We start from the raw sequence: 18,556 nt of genomic DNA, 5'->3' as shown, positions 1-18,556 counted from the left end.
GTTAGCCTGTGGTAATTAACCTTGTAGCCAGGTTTGAACAGACCACACCCAGAGGTCAGTAATCTCAGGCAGTTGAGGGACGTTTTGAATTTAGCTTTCTGGGGGAAAAAAAAAAAAGAATTTAGGTTTCTGGTCTATAGCTCCCCTTTTTTATGTAGATCCACAAAAGAGTTAAATGTTTACTGTGGAAACCTAAAATTAAGATTTATAAGGGTTCAGTGTCCCAGAGTCTAAAGACTTTCTAGCTCAGAAGCCCTGCTCTACCACGATCCTATATAACTTTGGGCAAGATGTTTGATTTCTCTGGACCTCGGTTTATCCATTCATAAAATAGTAAATAAAACAATACCTACTTCATAGAATGGTGGAGTCAAATAACTGGTATAAAAGGTTCAGTGCAGTACCTGGCACTTGGTAAGCCTCAGAAGCGTTGGCTATAATTTATTTTTCTTTTTCCTTTGCACTTTTCTTTGGATAATATCCTTTGGCTATCTTCTATTTCCTTTTACCCATGAGAAGAATAAAGGGATTTTGAAAAGTGCATTTTAGGGGATAAAACAGTGAAAGGGAATTGATCATGGAAGGGCTCGAAGGAAGAAAAAAGTTCGTTGTAAAAAAGGCTGGAGGTGGATTAGAGTTCAGGCGGAACCATCTGAGATGGCGAGGTAGGCCCCAGTGACAGCCTGTTTTGCTGGGAGCAGAGACGCAGGTCTGGTCTGCCTGGCAGCGGGAACAGCCTTTGAGATGGCTGGGCTGAGAAAGAGGAGTCTCCCCTTTAAAGAACTAGGCCTGAAATAAGGGGTGTGGCCGTGGCTGGCAGGTCGAAGGAGGGAGGAGGAGAGGCGTGGCTGAAAATGGGCGGGACCAGAGTTGAGGGCCTGCTGGGCAGGTGGAAGCGGGCGGAGACGGGAGGGGAGTGGCCCGGGGCGGGGCGGGGTCCCAAGGAGAGGCGGCCCCAGGGGCTGAGGTCAGGGAGGTGGGTGGGTGGAGAAGTGAGGTGGGTGGAGAAGTGAGGTGGGTGGAGAAGTGAGGTGGGTGGAGAAGTGAGGTGGGTGGAGAAGTGAGGTGGGTGGAGAAGTGAGGTGGGCGGTGAAGAGGCCGGGCCCCACGGAGGAGGCGGGCTGAGGTGGGCCGGGGACCAGAAGGGGCCGGAAGGGGTGGCTGCCGCTCCGGCCCCGCCCCGGGGCCGCCTTCCCGCGGGTTCCGTTGGCTGTGGCGGCAGCTGAGGCTGTGGCGGCGGTGGCCGCGGGGCGGGCGTAAGATGGCGACAACGGCGGCGGGAGCCCTGGGCCTCCTGTGGGGTTGGCTGTGGAGCGAACGCTTCTGGCTGCCCCAGAACGTGAGCTGGGCCGACCTTGAGGGGCCGGGCGACGGCTACGGCTACCCGCGGGCCCGGCACATCCTCTCGGTGTTCCCAGTGGCGGCGGGCATATTCTCCGTGCGGCTGCTCTTCGAGCGGTGAGAGCCCGCGAGCGAGCGGCGCGGAGGGCCGGGGCCGGGGCGCGGGCCGGTGGAGCCGGCTCGGGGGGGAGAGGCCGAGCACCGGAAGTAGAACTGGCAACTGGAGGGGAAGCCCGGAAGCAGGGGGTTGGGGGAGCCCCGGCTGCAGCACGGGATGCTCGGAGGGTGGCCGCGGTGGTCGCGGAGTCTAGGTAAAGACAGTTTGGGGCGTGGACAGTGAAAGAGCGGGAGAGTCTGGGCCCTTTCCATTTTTAGATCCCGGAGGTGGTCCTGGGTGGGGGGAGGAGGTTCTTCTAGGCCTGCTCCCAGCCTCCAGGGATTCTACAGACAGGAAACAGGTTGAGTGCGAACTGCGACCGAGAACGCGAACACCCAGAGAGAGAAACAGGAAAGGGCCACAGGAACCAGAACTAGTTGGGGCTGTGGAAGCTGAAGGGTTAACGTTAAGAGCCAACCTTTCCAAGCGAAAGGAGCGGGTTCTTGGGAATCAGATTTGTGAAGAGGGGAACAGGGTTAGGCCCCAAGCCTTGGTTTGTAGTTCGTGGACGTTTTTGTGCATATATCTATTTCGAAAAAAATGTTCCCAGAGCCCACAAGAGAGTAGAAATCTGGTAGGGATAAGGCGTGGTGGAGCCTGAGGTTCCAAAGTCTGTAAAGGTGTCAGATTAGTTGCGAAACAGGCCTTGGAGGCCTGAGATGGAAGGAGGAGTGGTCACTTTGAAAGGAAGAGAGCGGGAGGGCTTATCAGGACAGCTGTATTGAGCTGGCTGCTAAGTAAGTTTAGCAGAATCACCATTCTTTTGCTGACCGCGTGTTCTTGGTGAAAGTGATTTCACTTTTCCTTGAGTAGTTGGTACCTGCTAAGATGAAATGTTCACAGAGGACTTGATGTGGCGACTTTATACTGTGGACTTACAGCTGTGGGTGATTTTGATCAAATCTGCTCTGCGTTAAGAGACTTCTTCATAGGTCTCAGGTAATGAGGATGGCACTTTGACATCGTCTGTTCATTTGGGCCTTATCTAGAGCAGAAACGCCCTTGCTAGAACGGGAAGATATTGCAAATAAAATAACCTATTACTCTCTGAAGAATTAGTATTCTGTGTTTTGGGTTACTTTTCAAAAGTGCCTACTATTTCTGACACAAAAATCTTTCACAAAATATTTCTTTTATGTAGCCAGCTTGTCATTCATCCATTTATTCATAGTGTTTGTGTATTGTTATCAAAGTGCTCGGTCAGACGTTCAGGTAGAAAAATCAAGATGCGCTTAACTGAAGCAAATGAAACTGAAAGATCTAAATACTTTTTCTGGGTCTTTAGGACCTTAGTGTTTTTTTAAGTATAGGTGTTGTATTAGGTTAAACATTCCTGGGGTGGGGGCACACACCACTTTTCCCTCTTAGGAATAACTTAGATCGAGGCACTCTCCACCTTGGCAGCTGTATAGGAGGGCTGAAAAAAGAGAAAGGCAGTGTAATGACTAGAAAGGAAAATACACCAATTTAAGACAAAAAAATTTAATTGCCGTAGAAAATATTCTCTGCTTTTCATATAAATGTATACCAATATGGAAATTTCTTCACGTTACTGGTAAGAGGCAATAGCCTGTTGCTTTTAAATGCCCCTCTTATATGAACGTGCATAGGGGCACCTGGATGGCTCAGTTAAGCGTCTGACTTCGGCTTAGGTCATGATCTCATGCCTCATGAGTTCTAACCCCGCATCAGGCTTGCAGAGCCTGCTTGGGATTCTGTCTCTCTCTCTCTCCCTACCTCCCTCTCTCCCCTTCTCTCCCTTCCTGTCCCTCCCTCCCCCTTTCTCCATCTCTCTCTACTTCACTCCCTCTCTCTGCTATTCCCCCACTTGCACGTACATTCTCTCAAAATAATAAGTAAATAAACTTTTTTAAAAAACTTGCATATATCTTCAGATTTCCAAAGAGTTCCCTCAGATGGCTCTGAAGACTTCTATATCCCCTGGCAGAGCCACTGGAAAAGGATCCTATACCTGTGGGAATTCTATCTGAATGTTTCTATGGTGCTCCAGTGTCAGGGGAGCAGGGGAGGATGGGAATCCTGAGCTGAGATCATTCTAGTATGATAATCCTTAGCTAGTAAGGTCAGGCACCTTGTTCGTCTCATGTATGGTCTTGGGAAAGTTTAACCCTAGAAGCGGTCTTGCTATTTTGTTTCTTTTTATAAAACCTACCTTAGTTAGCAGTAGACTTGACTGCTGGATTATCAGTTCCTCTCTTGCTACACTGGTCTTCCATAAAGGTAGTAGAAGCCACTCTTGTATAGTAAAAGATGTATTAGGAATACTGGTACTGTTAGGTTGTCTTTCCCACTTTTTCTCATTTCTCAAATCCCATCTACTTGGTTTCTAGAAGTGACTTGGTTTCTAGTAACCATAGACTGTATGAGCCAGGACTCCAACCTGTTTTAATAGTTGGTAAACTAAGGCCTGGAAACATCCTGCAGCTTTTCAGAGGTTTCATACTCACTGGAGATGGAACCAGGACCAAGATCCAGATCATTTTCCCAACCCCCTGCTCTTTCCACTATATGGTGTAGCTGTCTTTTCCTTTTCCTTAAATGTCCTTTCAAGGATTAAAGTTTAAGCCACCTCTTCCTAGTATTCTAGGATTTGGAAAACAAATCCATGTTCATTTTATTCTTAGTTATTTAATATGTTTGATTTGAAGATTGTATTTTTTTTTCAAATTTTTGTTTCAAGTTGCTCTGCATATTTTAATGAGTCTTATACCATGCCTCTTGATAAATTATCTCTAATTGTGTTTTTTTAAGAATTTCCCAAAGAATAGGGGCACTTGGCTGGCTTGGTGGGAAGAGCTGTGACTCTTGATCTCAGGGCTATTGAGTTTGAGCCCCAGGTTGGGTGTAGAGATTACTAAATAAAACTTTAAAAAAAGAAGCTCCCATAGAATAAACATAGAGTTTACAATTTGATTTTACTTTCCCATCCTTCTCATCAACCACAGTGAGCATTTATTTTTTAAGTTCCCACATTCCCTAGAGAACTACAGCCTCATCTGATAGGGATGACTTGAAAAGCCGCATGACCATATAAATAAAGTGTTTGTATCTAGCTATTTTGGTAAAGAACTGCGGATAGGAGATTATTACCTACCAAAGAATGGAGGCTTTCCTTTGTGGACCTCTGCTGCATGGCTATATTGTGGTGGCCTGTACCTTGCAGAATGCCTTGGGTGTAGCACGTGGTCAGTAAAGATTTATTGAATGTTTGAGAAGGGGTCATCCTCATCTACATAAATGCCCAGAGGAGTAATCAGAATCTAGATCTTCAGGGGCACCTGGGCGGCTCAGTCAGTTAAGCATATGACTTCGGCTCAGGTAATGATCTCACGGTTTGTGGGTTCCAGCCCTGCGTCTGGCTCTGTGCTGACACCGCAGAGCCTGGAGCCTGTTTCAGATTCTCCCTCTCTCTCTGCCCTTCATGCTCTGTCTCTCTCTGTCTCAAAAACAAACTATAAAAAAATTTTTTTTTTAAAATCTAGATCTTCAACCTGAAATGGATGTTTGGCTTGACTGAGAGAGGCAACACTAAAATTCCTTTGTTTGTGTTGTTAAATTTCATCATACTATAGTCACATGTTGTGTACCTTTCTACAGCTTTTTTCTCTTTCTCCCCTCCCCCCATACACATATTCACACTACCCTGTACCCTAACAAAAGAGGGATAAGAAACTCTTCCATGTGTTTTTAAAAAAACTTCTCATATTATGTTCATGATAAAATTGTTTGAAGTTTAACATCTAGTCACTTGAGCACTTGTTTCTTGGGATCAAGTAGAAGCTTGAGACAACATTGACACCATTAGAGCTTTATAGGCTTATTTATTTTGAATATACTGTTGCAATAGGAGCTGTGTTGCCAGAAGAAAATTATTTTGTGAATTATGCAGGAGATAGATTAGAGCTCTCTCTGCTGCTCATTCATTATTCCAATCCCCTCTTCTCTCGTTACTTCCAAAGCAACCTCACCGGGGTGTGTAAAGAACCTTCTCCGTACCATTCTCTGTCACAGGAGACTGAACAGATTCACTTGCTAGTCTGTCATGTAACTGGCAACAAAAGTAGTGACTTTTTTTGCGCACATTTCTCAGCCATTCGTTTCATCTTCCTCTTGTAAGCCTTGCTACCTCTGCTGCATGCTGCCTTTTTTTTTTTCTTGTTTTCCCCCATTTCCCCTAAGTGGAGGAAGAACTTTCTTCCTCTCCCCACTGACAGGCCTGCTGCCTTCCTCCCAGATCCATGTCAAGTGACAGCATTGTGACAGAGTATCAGAGGGTCTTCCAAACAGGGTAGAAAGGCTTTGGGAAGAGTGGACGTAGCTCCTGACTAGGCTGTGAGGGAAACTGCCCATTCCATTGCATCTCTACAGGTACTCTCTTGGGCGGTATTGAATTGTAAATCACAGAATTAAATCAGGTTTGCAGATCCAGCAGAGCAAGATTGAAAAAGATAATCACGTGGCCCTGCCCTTATCTAAGAATCCACCTCTTCATAAGCTCCAGATGGTCAGAAGCCTTAAGTCACCCTCCTCTTGCTGGGAAAACTTACTTCCCCAACTCTTTCTGTGCAGTGGGTGTTGATGCTCCGCAGAAAAACTGAATACTGTCAGCTTCCTGGCTTATCCTGGGAGATGATATATTCAGCACAGAAAAGAAACAATGTCAGATATTTTTGCTTTAGCCACTTCCTGATTCAGAAAACTAGGGTCTCCTAGATGGGAAAGAAGAAATTAATGAAGAGGAGACAGCAAGTGAAATCTGCATCCTTCTTATTTTTTTAATTAAAAAATTTTTTAATGTTTATTCTTGAGAGAGAGAGAGAGAGAGCGCAAGTGGGGGAGGGGCAGAGAGAGAAAGAGAGATGCACAGAGAATCCAAAGCAGGCTCCCAGCTCTGAGCTGTCAGCCCAGAGTCCAGTGTGGGTCTCGGAACCCATAAACTGTGAGATCATGACCTCAACTGAAGTCGGACACTTAACCGACTGAGCCGCCCAGGCACCCCTGCACCTTTATAGAGTGGAAAGGGAGATAAACTTATTTTGGCTTCCTCTCCAGAGGTATTTTTAGGCAGCTAAAAGCTGCCCTTCACTGAGTTTGTAGTCTGTGCTTGAAACCACTCCTACCTTATCTTTGGGGAAGTTAATTGAAATGTTACTGCAAAAGGAGCTAACCATAATCACTTCTAAGTAAAAAAAAAAAATCTGGGGGCGCCTGGGTGGCTCAGTAAGATTAAGCATCCAACTTCGGATCAGGTCATGATCTCGTGCTCTGAGTTCAAGCCCCACATCAGGCTCTGTGCTGACAGCTCAGAGCCTGGAGCCTGCTGCAGATTCTGTGTCTCCCTCTCTCTCTGCCCTCCCCACTCATCCTCTGTCTCTCTCTGTCTATAAATAAACATTAAAAAAAAATCTGAAACTAATTTTCCTAGAAAAAAGACATTTTTCCTAGATGTGAAGAATTCTCTCAGAATTCTCTAAAACTGTGCTGTTCAGTGCAGTAGCCACTAGCTAGCCTCAACATTGATTACATATTGATGTGATAGTACTTTGGCTATATGTGTTTAACCAAAGCAGGTTATCAAAATTTACTTTACCTGTTTCTTTTTTCCTTTTCTGAATGTGGCTATTAGAAAATTTAAAATTAGGAGTGCCTGGGTGGCTCAGTTGGTTAAGCATCCAGTTTCGGGTCAGGTCATGATCTCACTGTTCCTTCGTGAGTTTGAGCCACACATTGGGCTCTTGGCTGTCACCACAGAGCCTGCTTCCCATCCTCTGTCCCCCTCTGTCTCTGCCCCTCCCTACCCTACCTCCCACCCTGGCATGCTCCCCTGCACCCACAACGTGTGCACATGCTCTCGCTCTCTCTCTCTCAGAAATAAACATTTAAAAAGAAAATTTAAGGGGGCCTGGGTGGCTCAGTTGGTTAAGCATGCAACTTCAGCTCAGGTCTTGATCTCATAGTTCAAGCCCCACGTCGGGCTCTGTGCTGACCCCTGGAGCCCGGAGCCTACCTCAGATTCTGTTTTCCCCCCTGCCCCTCCCTTACTCATGATCTTTCTCTCTCCTTCAAGAATAAACAAACATTGGGGCGCCTGGGTGGCTTAGTCGGTTAAGCATCCGACTTTCGCTTAGGTCATGATCTCGCGGTTCGTGGGTTCGAGCCCCGCGTCGGGCTCTGTGCTGACTGCCAGCTCAGAGCCTGGAGCCTGTTTCAGTCTGTGACTCCCTCTCTCTCTGACCCTCCCCTGCTCACACTGTCTCTCTCTCTCCTAGAAATAAATAAAACATTAAAAAAAATTTAAAAAAAAAAAAAAAGAATAAACAAACATTAAAAATAATAATAAAAAGAAAAGGAAAATTTTTAATTATATATGTGTCCTGTATTACTGTTGGACAGTGCTGATGGTAATAATTCAAACAAGTACTTAACTGAAAATTTTATTTAAAATTTTTTAATGTTTACTTATTTTTGAGAGAGAGCTAGAGACAGAGACGTAGACAGAGTATGAGAGGGGGACGGGCAGACAGAGAAAGAGACACAGAACCCAGGAAAGCTCCAGGCTCTGAGCTGTCCCCAACACTGGGCTCAAACTCATGAACTGGGAGATCATGACCTGAACTGAAGTCGGATGTTTAACTGACTGAGCCACCCACGCATCCCTGAAAAGAATTTTAATATAAATTCACATTTGATTCATTTTTTTAGGACCAGAAGGTGATCAGTCCTAAGTATATCAGACCATGCTTTTTATTTTTTATTTTTTCTTCTTACCATGTTTTAAATAGGTCCTCCTAAAAATTGTGGTAAAAATGGGGTTTTTAAAATGTAAATCATTTTCGGGGCGCCTGGGTGGCTTAGTCGGTTGAGCGTCCGACTTTTGCTTAGGTCATGATCTCGCCGTTCGTGGGTTCGGGCCCCGTGTCGGGCTCTGTGCTGACTGCCAGCTCAGAGCCTGGAGCCTGTTTAGGTCTGTGACTCCCTCTCTCTCTGACTCTCCCCTGCTCGCGCTGTCTCTCTCTCTCCTAGAAATAAATAAAAACCTTAAAAAATTTAAAAAATAAATAAATAAAATGTAAATCATTTCCTGAATGATTTAAATGACTCGTTATAGTCTATTTTGAGTAATCACTGAGTGATTGACAGTACCTTCTAGCCAGACATTGCTCTGTAATTTTGCTTTTCTGCATATATCTTAGTCAAGTAGTTAAGGATCTGGAAACAAACAAGTTTGTCAAGAAGTAAAATGTTTGTGGGGTGCTGCACAGACCTGATTAGACATTAGGAATAATCACAGTATTTTGGGGCACCTGGGTGGCTCAGCTGGGTAAGCATTCGACTCTTGGTTTTGGCGGAGGTCATGAACTTACAGTTGGGGAGTTTGAGCACCAGGTCAGTCTCTGCGCTGATCTGATCTTGTAGAGCCTGCTTGGGATTCTCTGTCTCTCTCTCTGCCTGCTCGCTCGCATGCGTGCGTGTGCGCGCTCTCTCTCTCACAAAGTAAATAATAAACATTTTTAAAAAATAATCACAGTATTTTATCTCTTCTCAAAATTATGGTGTTTTTCTTTTTTTTTTTTTAAGTTCATTTATTTTGAGAGAGAGTCCATGTGGGAAGGGTAGAGAGAGAGGGAAAGAGAAAGAATCCCAAGCAGGTTCTGTACCACCAGCACAGAGCCTGATGCGGGGCTCAAACTCAAAAACCATGAGATCATGACCTGAGCCAAAACCAAGAGTCAGATGCTTAACCGACTAAGCCACCCAGGCGCCCCTAGGGTGTTTATTAAAAGGGTATTCCTTATAGTCTTTGGCTTCTGAGTAGTGTCAACATTTGTAAGAAGTCTCAACAACCACGGACAGTCAGGGCACATGGGTGGCTCAGTCAGTTAAGCATCCATCTCTTGATTTTGGCTGAGGTCATGATCTTACCATTTGTGAGTTTGAGCCCCGAGTGGGGCATTGAGCTGACAGTGGGGTCTGCTTGTTATTTTCCCTCTCCTTCTCTCTCTGCCCCTCCCCTGCTTGTGCTCTCTTTCTCCCTCTCTCAAAATAAATAAATAAACTTTTAAAAAAAGTTTAAAACAAATAAGCACTGAAGGTCTCAAAGCCAATCAGGTTGTGTTTGCTGTGTTTAATTCTTCTTGGGGATGACTCCAGTTATGCTGAAATTGTTTAACTTGAATTTCTACTGGTTCCTCAGAAATCAATGACCTTCTCCTGCATGGAGCTGGTAGGTTGTCTGATGACCCAGGAGGATAGGTGGGCACATTTCTTTGAAACACTTCGCCTTTTAGTTGAGAATTGACTTTTTACCTATTTTCTTCTTTCTTCAGCAATTATTTATTGAGAACTTAGTATATGCCAGATGTAAGACTTGTGCCATGGATAAAAATGTGAATAAGTCATGGTGTCTGCTCACAGGAAGAAAGCAAGAATATCTGTGGTTTAAAACACACTGTCTTAAATGTATGCAGAAGGCTGTTATGGGAGTTTGGAGGAGGTGGGTTCAGTTCCTTTTAACAGTTGTTAACTAAAATATAGGCTTAATGTCTCACTAACAAACACTTGTTTCTTGGACCCTGAAGGAAGGTAAACACTTCTTAAGGAAGAGGTTTTTCTTAACCTGTTTCTCTAATCCAGCTATTGGCACTTACACATTTGTGTATTTCTACTGTAAGCATATACATTAAGTTGTATAGTCATTTAAGATGCTAAGTGAAAGTCCATTTAATGAGAAAGATCGATCGGTGTCATGAAAGAAATGTATGTATATAGTTGGAGAAATTCTTTAACAATGAGGGTCTCAGGGACCCCCAGCTGTTCTTCAACTACACTTTGAGAACCTCTGCTCTATAGCAGGTAAAATATTCACTAGCTACTTCTGTACAGTAATAGTTCAGCTTAGTCTTAAATTGTGTCTGTCTGAAACATTTAAACATATATACTCTAAGTAATTTTTATTGTCTCAAGAATTACATCCCTTACAATGAGGTTAGATGTAAGCAGGATGCTGATCCTTCTCATCACAGCACCTAGCAAGGCAGGTGTATCAAATTGCATAGTTACTAATTATCTTAATGCTTTAAGGCTCTGTTACAGTCTAAGTGAAGAGGACTTTGATGCCGGTGGGAGAAGGAGTGAAGAATAGTCTGGTATAAATCCACAGTGTGTGCCTTGCCATGATTTAGGGTAATATATGCCATAGAGGTCCTTTTCTTTTTAGTCTGGTCCTGCTTTAAGAGCAAATTTGCCAACTGGGGGGGGGGGGGGGGGGGGGAAGTCCTCAGGACACCTCGCTGGCTCAGTCCTAGAGGTTTGGGACTTTTGATCTGGGGTGTGTGTCCAAGCCCCATGGGGTATAGAGATTACTTGTAAAACTTACAAAATAAAATTAATTAAAAAAAAAAAAAAGAGGTACCTGAGTGAATTGGTTGAGCATCTGACTTCAGTTTAGGTCACGATCTCACAGTTCATGAGTTCAAGTCCTGGTTTGCACTCACTGCTGTCAGTGCAAAGCTGGCTTCGGATCCTCTGTCCACCCCCCCAACCCACCCCACCCCCCACGCTGCCTCCCTCCACCAGTCCCCCATTCAGGCTGTCTCTCTCAAAAAAAGTGCCTGAAGACACTAGTCTTTAAAAAAAAGTCCTCAAAAGAAACTGCACAGGGTGCTTGGGTGGCTCAGTCTAGTTAAGCATCTGACTCCTGATTTCAACTCAGGTCATGATCTCACAGTTTCTTGGGTTCGAGCCGCACATCAGGCTCTGCACTGAGAGTGTGGAGCCTGCTTGGGATTCTCTCTTTCTTGCTCTCTGCCCCTTCTCCACTTGCACTGTCTGTGTCTCTCTCAAAATAAATAAATAATTTTAAAAAACTGCAAAGAATACATATATGTGTACAAGAAATGTGCATAGCTCATGAGTTTGTAGATAGCAAATCCTGTTGTTTTAAGATTTTACTCAGAAGGGTGCCTGGCTGGCTCAGTCGAAGTGGTATGCAACTCTTGATCTCTGGGTTGTGAGTTCAAGCCCCATGTAGGTTTTTATTTTTAAAATAAATTGTATTTATTTTAAAAATAAAATCTTTAAAAAAAATTTAGGGGCACCTGGACGGTTCAGTCAGTTGAGTGACCAACTCTTAATTTCATTCAGGTCATGATCCCAGGGTTGTAGGATCAACCCCTGTGTCGGGTTCCGTGCTGAGCATGGAGTCCATTTAAGATTCTCTTTCTCTCTCTCTCCCTGTCTCCCTCTTCCTCTGCCTTTCTCCCCTCCTGCCCTGCCCCACCCCTTGTCCCCACTCACATGCTCTCTCAATGAAATAAATAAAATTTTATTTTTTTAAATTCATTTATTTTGAGAGAGAGCGAGCTTGAGTGTGAGCAGGGGAGGGTCAGAGAGGGAGAAACTAAGGGGGTGACAGAGAATCCCAAGTAGACTCTGCATGTGGTCAGTTCATGGGCCTACTACTGGGCCTCGAACTCATGAACTATGAGATCATAACCTGAACCGAAATCAAGAGTGAGATGTCTAACCAGCTCAGCCACCCAGACTCCCCTCAAAAAAATATAAATTAAAAAATTTAACAAAAAAAAGAATTCACTCAGAAAAATATACTGACATGGGCACATATGTGTAGGGGATACACAAAATAATGTATGGTGGGGGGGGTCACAAGCACATAATAGTATTAGTATAATTATATTATTTCATTAAAAATAACTAGTAGCATGTTATATCTTGAATAACATTTTTGAAAAGTAGTTTTCTAAAAAAAATTCAGTGAGAATAGCACTGATTTTATATTTTTGGAAATCTCTTTAATGTCTGCCTTTTTTTTAAAACGTTTATTTTTTTTAATGTTTTATTTATTTCTGAGAGAGAGATAGAGAAAGCGTGAGCAGGGGAGAATCAGAAAGAGGGAGTCACAGAATCCAAAGACAGGCTCCAGGCTCTGAGCTAGGTGTCTGCAGAGCCCCACGTAGGGCTCAAACCCACGAACCGTGAGATCATGACCTGAGGCGAAGGCAGACGCCTAACCGACTGAGCCACCCAGGCGCCCCCAGAATCCAACTATCTTCTATTAAGGCAGACATTAAGGGCGCCTGGGTGGCTCAGTCGGTTAAGCATCTGACTTTGGCTCAGGTCATGATCTCGTGGTCCATGGGTTTGAGCCCCACGTTGGGCTCTGTGCTGACAGCTCAGAGCCTGAAGCCAGCTTCAGATTCTGTGTCTCCCTCTCTCTGCCCCTCCCCAGCTGGCTCTCTGTCTCTGTCTCTCAAAAATAAAAGACATTAAAAAAAAAATTTTTTTTAAAGACATTCTTAAGTGAACTGGCTTAAAAGGAAAAAAAAAATGCTAAGAAGATAGAGCAAGGAAGAATACAGTAACTATTACTACAATTAGTGCATTGTAAGTTATACCCACCATTGGTTTGCACTGTCATTATAAGTGTCAACACAGTAATAATGTGCAAAGGCAAATAATGTCTTGATAGTATTATGAAGATAGTTTTTACATTCTGGGCCTCGAGAGTGTGTCTCAGGGGCCCTCAGGGGTAGACCCTACTTTGAGACCCTATGTTATAATTGAATGAGATCAACCAGAGTGGGTGTGTAGAGTAAGAAAAGAACCTGCATAGGACTCTGAGGAAACAGCACATTGTAGGAAAAAGCAGAGGGGGGAATAAAACCAAAAGGGGAAAAGAGGTATAACAACCCTATGGTATTTGATAATCTTCCTAGTAAGCATTTAATAAGTACTTACTTTGTCCCAGGCACTGTTCAAGTGCTAAACATCAAGTCCTCATAGTAACTTTATGAAGTAGGTAGATAATTAGTTATCCTCATTTTATAGATGAGAAAATGGGAGCATAGAGAAAGTTAAGTAGCATGTCCAAGGGACTCAACTAGTAATGCATACCAAGCAGTCTACTTCTATTGCCAGAGAGATGGAGGGAGAAAGGAGGAGGAGTATGGCAAGTAAGGAAGCTAAGAAAAAAGTACATTACAAGAGGGAGGGCATGGTCAGTAACGTGGAATAACGTGGAGTTGTCAGGTAAGATACAGGACTGAAAAGCATCCATTTGATTTCACAATAAGGAGATCAGTGTGGTTTTTTTTTTGTTTGTTTTTTGTTTGTTTGGGTTTTTTTGTTTTTTTTGTTTTTTTTTGCAAGAGCAGCGTCAGTAGAGTGTAGGGAGAGAAGTGAGATGAGAGGGAGGAAGACGGAGGAATGAGTGGGAGCTGGAGAAGTCGGATTCTGATGCGGGATGTTGAAGGCATTCCCTTCTCTTCTTAGTCAAGATTCTTAAGAATCTTAGCTATTTCCATTTCCTTCTCCCTCCTTATGCCTTTCACTGATGAAACTCACTGTTGTCTCTAGATTTTGTGTTTTATTGGAATTTCTTTGGTGAAGGTTACCACAGATCTCCAAATTGCTAAATCCAGTGTATAATGAAATCTTTGTCTTTACTTGATCTCTGCCTCATTTGATATGACTCTCTACCTCTGGCATTCCTGCTCTCTAAATTCACCTTTTATATTATTATTTCCCAGGATCCTGACCTTGGTTTTATTCTCAATTTGTCTGTCTTTTCTTTTTTTTCTCCCCCCTATTTTCTTTTTCTTTTTTCAGTACGCTCCACGTCCAGCACAGAGCCCAACATGGGGCTTGAAAACTCACTACCCTGAGACCAAGACCTGATCTGAGATTAAGATTGGATTAAGCAATCCACTGAGCCACCCAGGGCCCCAGTTTTTGTTCCCTGCTTGTTGCAGTCACATCCACCCCCATAATTTAGCTACCACCTCTGTTGTCATTCTCTTGCTCCCTTTTTTCTTTCTCAGATGTGTGTATGTGATTTAAGCCCTTTTCCAAGCCCCTTTATTTGCCTACTAGACAGTTCCATTTCAGTGTCCCATGAGTACTTGAGATTCAGCGTAACACAATTCATCTATCACTCCCAAATTTGCTTTCTTATCTTATGCTCTACTTGGTTGAGACACCATAATCAACTTAGTTTCCTAAATCAGAAATAAGGAAGGAACGCTGGACTCTTCCTTTGCTTTCGCCTCCTACATCTGTCCAGTTACCAAGTGCTATTAATTTTAACTCCTCAGCATCTCTTGAATCTGCCCTTTCCTTTCCATTTCTATAGCCTTAGTCAGTGCTTTATCACTTAAAGCATGGAGTTTTTACGTAGCCTTTAACTGATGATGCTCTTTTATTAATATACAAATGTATCTCTTCGGGGCGCCTGGGTGGCTTAGTTGGTTAAGCTTCCGACTTTCGCTTAGGTCATGATCTCACGGTTCGTGGGTTTGAGCCCCGCGTCGGGCTCTGTGCTGACTGCCAGCTCAGGAACTGGAGCCTGTTTCAGAGTCTGAGACTCCCTCTCTCTCTGATCCTCCCCTACTCATGCTGTCTCTCTCCTAGAAATAAATAAAACATTAAAAAAAAAAAAAAAAAAAACAAATGTATCTCTTCTCCTGGCCAAAGCCTTCCAGTGACTCTCCATCAACTATAGGATAAAGTTCACTCTTAGCATACGGCACCTGTGATCTGGCCTCTAACTACCCCTGTAGTTGTTTCTCCTGCCACTGTTGCGACCCCGGAATTCGTACATTGCATAGTTCTCTAAGCAGACTTTGTCTCCTCTCTGTTTGCCTTAGTACATGCTGTTCCCACTGCCTGAATGCCTTTTTTACTTTCTCTTCCGACCACCCTACAGAAGCCACTCAAATTTTTAATGTGATTGGTTTATTAAGAATTCAGTTGCAAAGGGAAAGGACTTTTGGAATCTGCTTTCTGTGGGACTCTGCATTTGCCTCTCATATACATGTCTTGGGGGAGGATTTTCAAATGCTGCTTCTGTACCTAATGATTAATTTTTCTAACCAGACTTTATCTGGCCCTAAGAATCTTTATTTAAACATCTCAGTTATCATCCCTCCTGTGTGTGTGTATATATATGGGGGGGGGGGGGAGCATTCAGGGTCAGATAATTATTACTCAGTACTCTACCTAATGATTCACCATGCTCATTAGTCTGTATAAGACCTTTCTCTTCTTACTGTATTTTTCACTGCATCTCATTTTTTTCTTTGATGGTTGTTTTTATATATATAAATTTTGAGATGAAATTTTTCCAAAAAATTTATATTTTTCCAGAAATTGGTCTAAGCCACTGCTTCCCAACCTAATCATGCTGCTGCATACATAGAAAATAATTTGTGTATTGCACAGTAGGGTATATGAACCCAAAGGCTACAGACTAAGGTCTCCTGGCTACCACAGGCCCCTGGACCACCTGTGAGAGCTAGAAGCAGGATCTCAGCATCAACATAGCCCAAACACATTACTTGCCATGATACACCAGTTGAGAAGCTTGATCTATACTTTGAAACATATTTACGTATGGTTCATATTCATCAAAGATGTTGTGGTGAAGCACAAAGATAGAATTGTTAGTATAGCTCCTGTCTGTGGTATGAAAAAGCAAAGTAAGTAATTTTGTTAATCCAGGCCTTAGTCAGCTGCTGCCATGTATCTGGAGGGCAGGAAAAAGTCAGAATTAAATGATGTCTACAAAGCAGAACAGGTTGAGTCACTAGACTCATGTTCCTGGAGGGACAGGTGGGAAGGAGTAGCTTACCATTCAGTATAGGCCACTAAATGCCTACTTATTTAGACCTGCAGGCAAAGGGAAGTATGGTCTTTCAAATTATTTTAGGGGCACCTGGGTGCCTCAGTTGATGAGTTTCCAACTTTGACTCAGGTCACAATCTCCTGGTTCGTGAGTTTGAGCCCCACATTAGGTTCGCTGCTGTCAGCCTGTTAGCACAGAGCCCACTTCAGATACTCTGTCTCCCTCTCTATGCCCTTCCCCCGCCCGTGCTCACCCAAAAATAAATATTTTGTAAAAATTATTTTAGAGGCTCCTGTGTGGCTTAGTTGGTTAAGGGCCTGACTTCACCTCAGGTCATGATCTCGCGGTTCAGGGCTTTGAGCCTTGTATTGGGCTCTGTGCTGACACCTCAGCCTGAAGCCTACTTCAGATTCTGTGTCTCCCTCTCTCTCTCTGCCCCTCCCCTGCTCAAGCTCTGTCTCTCAAAAATAAACATTTTTTAAAACTTTTTAAAAATTATTGTCCTCCAGCACAGCAGTTCTTAAGCTATGATGTCAGGAAATCTTTTACACTCTTAAAAGTTACTCTTAAAAAATTTTTTTGAATTTTTTTTTTTACATTTATTTATTTTTGAGAGACAGTGACAGAGCACAAGTCGGGGAGGGGGAGAGAGAGAGAGGGAAACACAGAAACTGAAGCAGGCTCCAGGCTCCAAGCTGTCAGCACAGAGCCAGGTGTGAGGCTTGAACTCAAAAACTGTGAGATCATGACCTAAGCTGAAGTCGGACGCTTAACCGACTGAGCCACTCAGGCGCACCCCCAAAATTTTAATATTCTTAAAAATGACTAAGGACCCCAAACATAAATTTATGTTTATGTGAATAATATCTATCAGCATGTACTGCTTTAGAAGTCAAAATGGAATTTTAAGAATATATATTCTATTAATTCATTTATAAATGACAATAAATTGATTTTATTGATAATATAACTAATGTTTCATGAAAAATAACTATTTTCCAAAACAAAAAAAAGTGAGAACAGCATTATTTTACATTTTTGTAATACTCTTTAGTATTTGGGAGCTATAGTCTCTTTTCAGCTTCTGCAGAGTCATGTAACCCATGGAAAATTCCACTGTACACTCATGGGAGATGAGAGAGGAAAGAATTATCATGAAGTTATAGAATTATTATGAGAGTAGTGTTGACCATGTAGGCCTCCTGAGAGGGTCTCTGAGACCCTGGGAGTCTGTACAGCATGCTTTGGAGAAGTGCCTATCTAACAAAAAGGATGAATACTTCATTTCACTTTCTTCGTTAAGTACGTAAATAAATCTATGTATTTAATTTTTACCACAGAAAAAAATTTTCAAACATTAAGTCCTTATTTATGTTTTATGCATCATGCTATATAGCATAAAATAGGTGCCCTGTAAATATTTTCAAATAGATTTTCTTAGGGTTTGGGTTATTATTATTTTTTTTAAGTTTATTTATTTATTTTGAGAGGAGAGGAAGAGAGAGAATCCCAAGCAGGCTCCGTGCTGCCAGCTCAGAGCACCACATGGGGCCCAATCTCATGAACCGTGATATCATGACCTGAGCCAAAATCAAGACACTTCAACTGAGCCACCCAGGTGCTCCTCTAAGTTAGGGTCTGTAAACTGTAATTGACGTGGATGCTGGTAACTTTGTCTTTCATTGCACTCTGAACGAATGAGGTCAGAATATGAGCTGATTACAACTTGAGGATATTAAATCCTCTCTAAGGTCCAGATAATTAAAAAAAAAAAAAAATTGTCTTGGCTTCACTCAGGTGAGTAGGGTACAAACCTATTCCTGTCATATGAAAGATTTCTTGCACTTCTTGCATTCTGCCAGAGATACCATCAAGGAGAATCAAGACCGAACTGTTTCTAGTAAAAATAATAATAGCTGTCTTTAATAATAATAACAACAACAATAATAACTGCCTTTTAATGAATGTTTACTAAATATCAGGTACTGGGTTAGGCATGGATCATGTCATTTCATTTTTAAAATAACCCTGTGAAGTAGATATTATCTCCATTCTATAGATAAGCCACTTTCACAAAGTCTCTTAGCTGGCAAAATCTAACTCTGGGGCCTTTAATCACCTGACTGCTTCTGGAAGCAGGGAAGAGCCCTAGATCAGGGAGTAAGAGTAGGAATTGGAAAAGCTGTTTTTGTTACTGGATCTACCTCTTTATACAATTAATGTAGATGAGACAGAGATAACTCAGTGCTTTTATCTCTCCTGTAGCACCAACCCAAAAGCAAAGAATGACTTATTTAATTACTCCTCTGGATGCTGATCAGTCCTGGGTCCAAAGAGTTCCAATAGAGCAAGGGTAGGATTTGAGAGACCGGTCACTGGTTAATTACTGAGCACAG

At 42.9% G+C, this 18,556-nt stretch overlaps 1 protein-coding gene across 1 annotated transcript in view; it reads left to right on the top strand.

Moving 5' to 3' along the window:
• Positions 1–1,152: 1,152 nt before the first annotated feature.
• CERS5 (ceramide synthase 5) overlaps positions 1,153–18,556 on the top strand; it is a 30,986-nt gene continuing 13,582 nt past the window's right edge. The window contains exon 1 of the mRNA XM_039241374.1: positions 1,153–1,458. Within this exon, the coding sequence (XP_039097305.1) occupies positions 1,262–1,458 (197 nt within the window). The 5' untranslated portion in view covers positions 1,153–1,261. The remainder of the gene's footprint in view (positions 1,459–18,556) is intronic.

Source organism: Hyaena hyaena, unplaced genomic scaffold (genome assembly GCF_003009895.1).
Source record: "Hyaena hyaena isolate Hyena2069 unplaced genomic scaffold, ASM300989v1 scaffold_192, whole genome shotgun sequence".
In the NCBI taxonomy this organism is placed as follows: Eukaryota; Metazoa; Chordata; class Mammalia; order Carnivora; family Hyaenidae; genus Hyaena; species Hyaena hyaena.
This window is presented reverse-complemented; position numbering and strand designations above follow the sequence as displayed.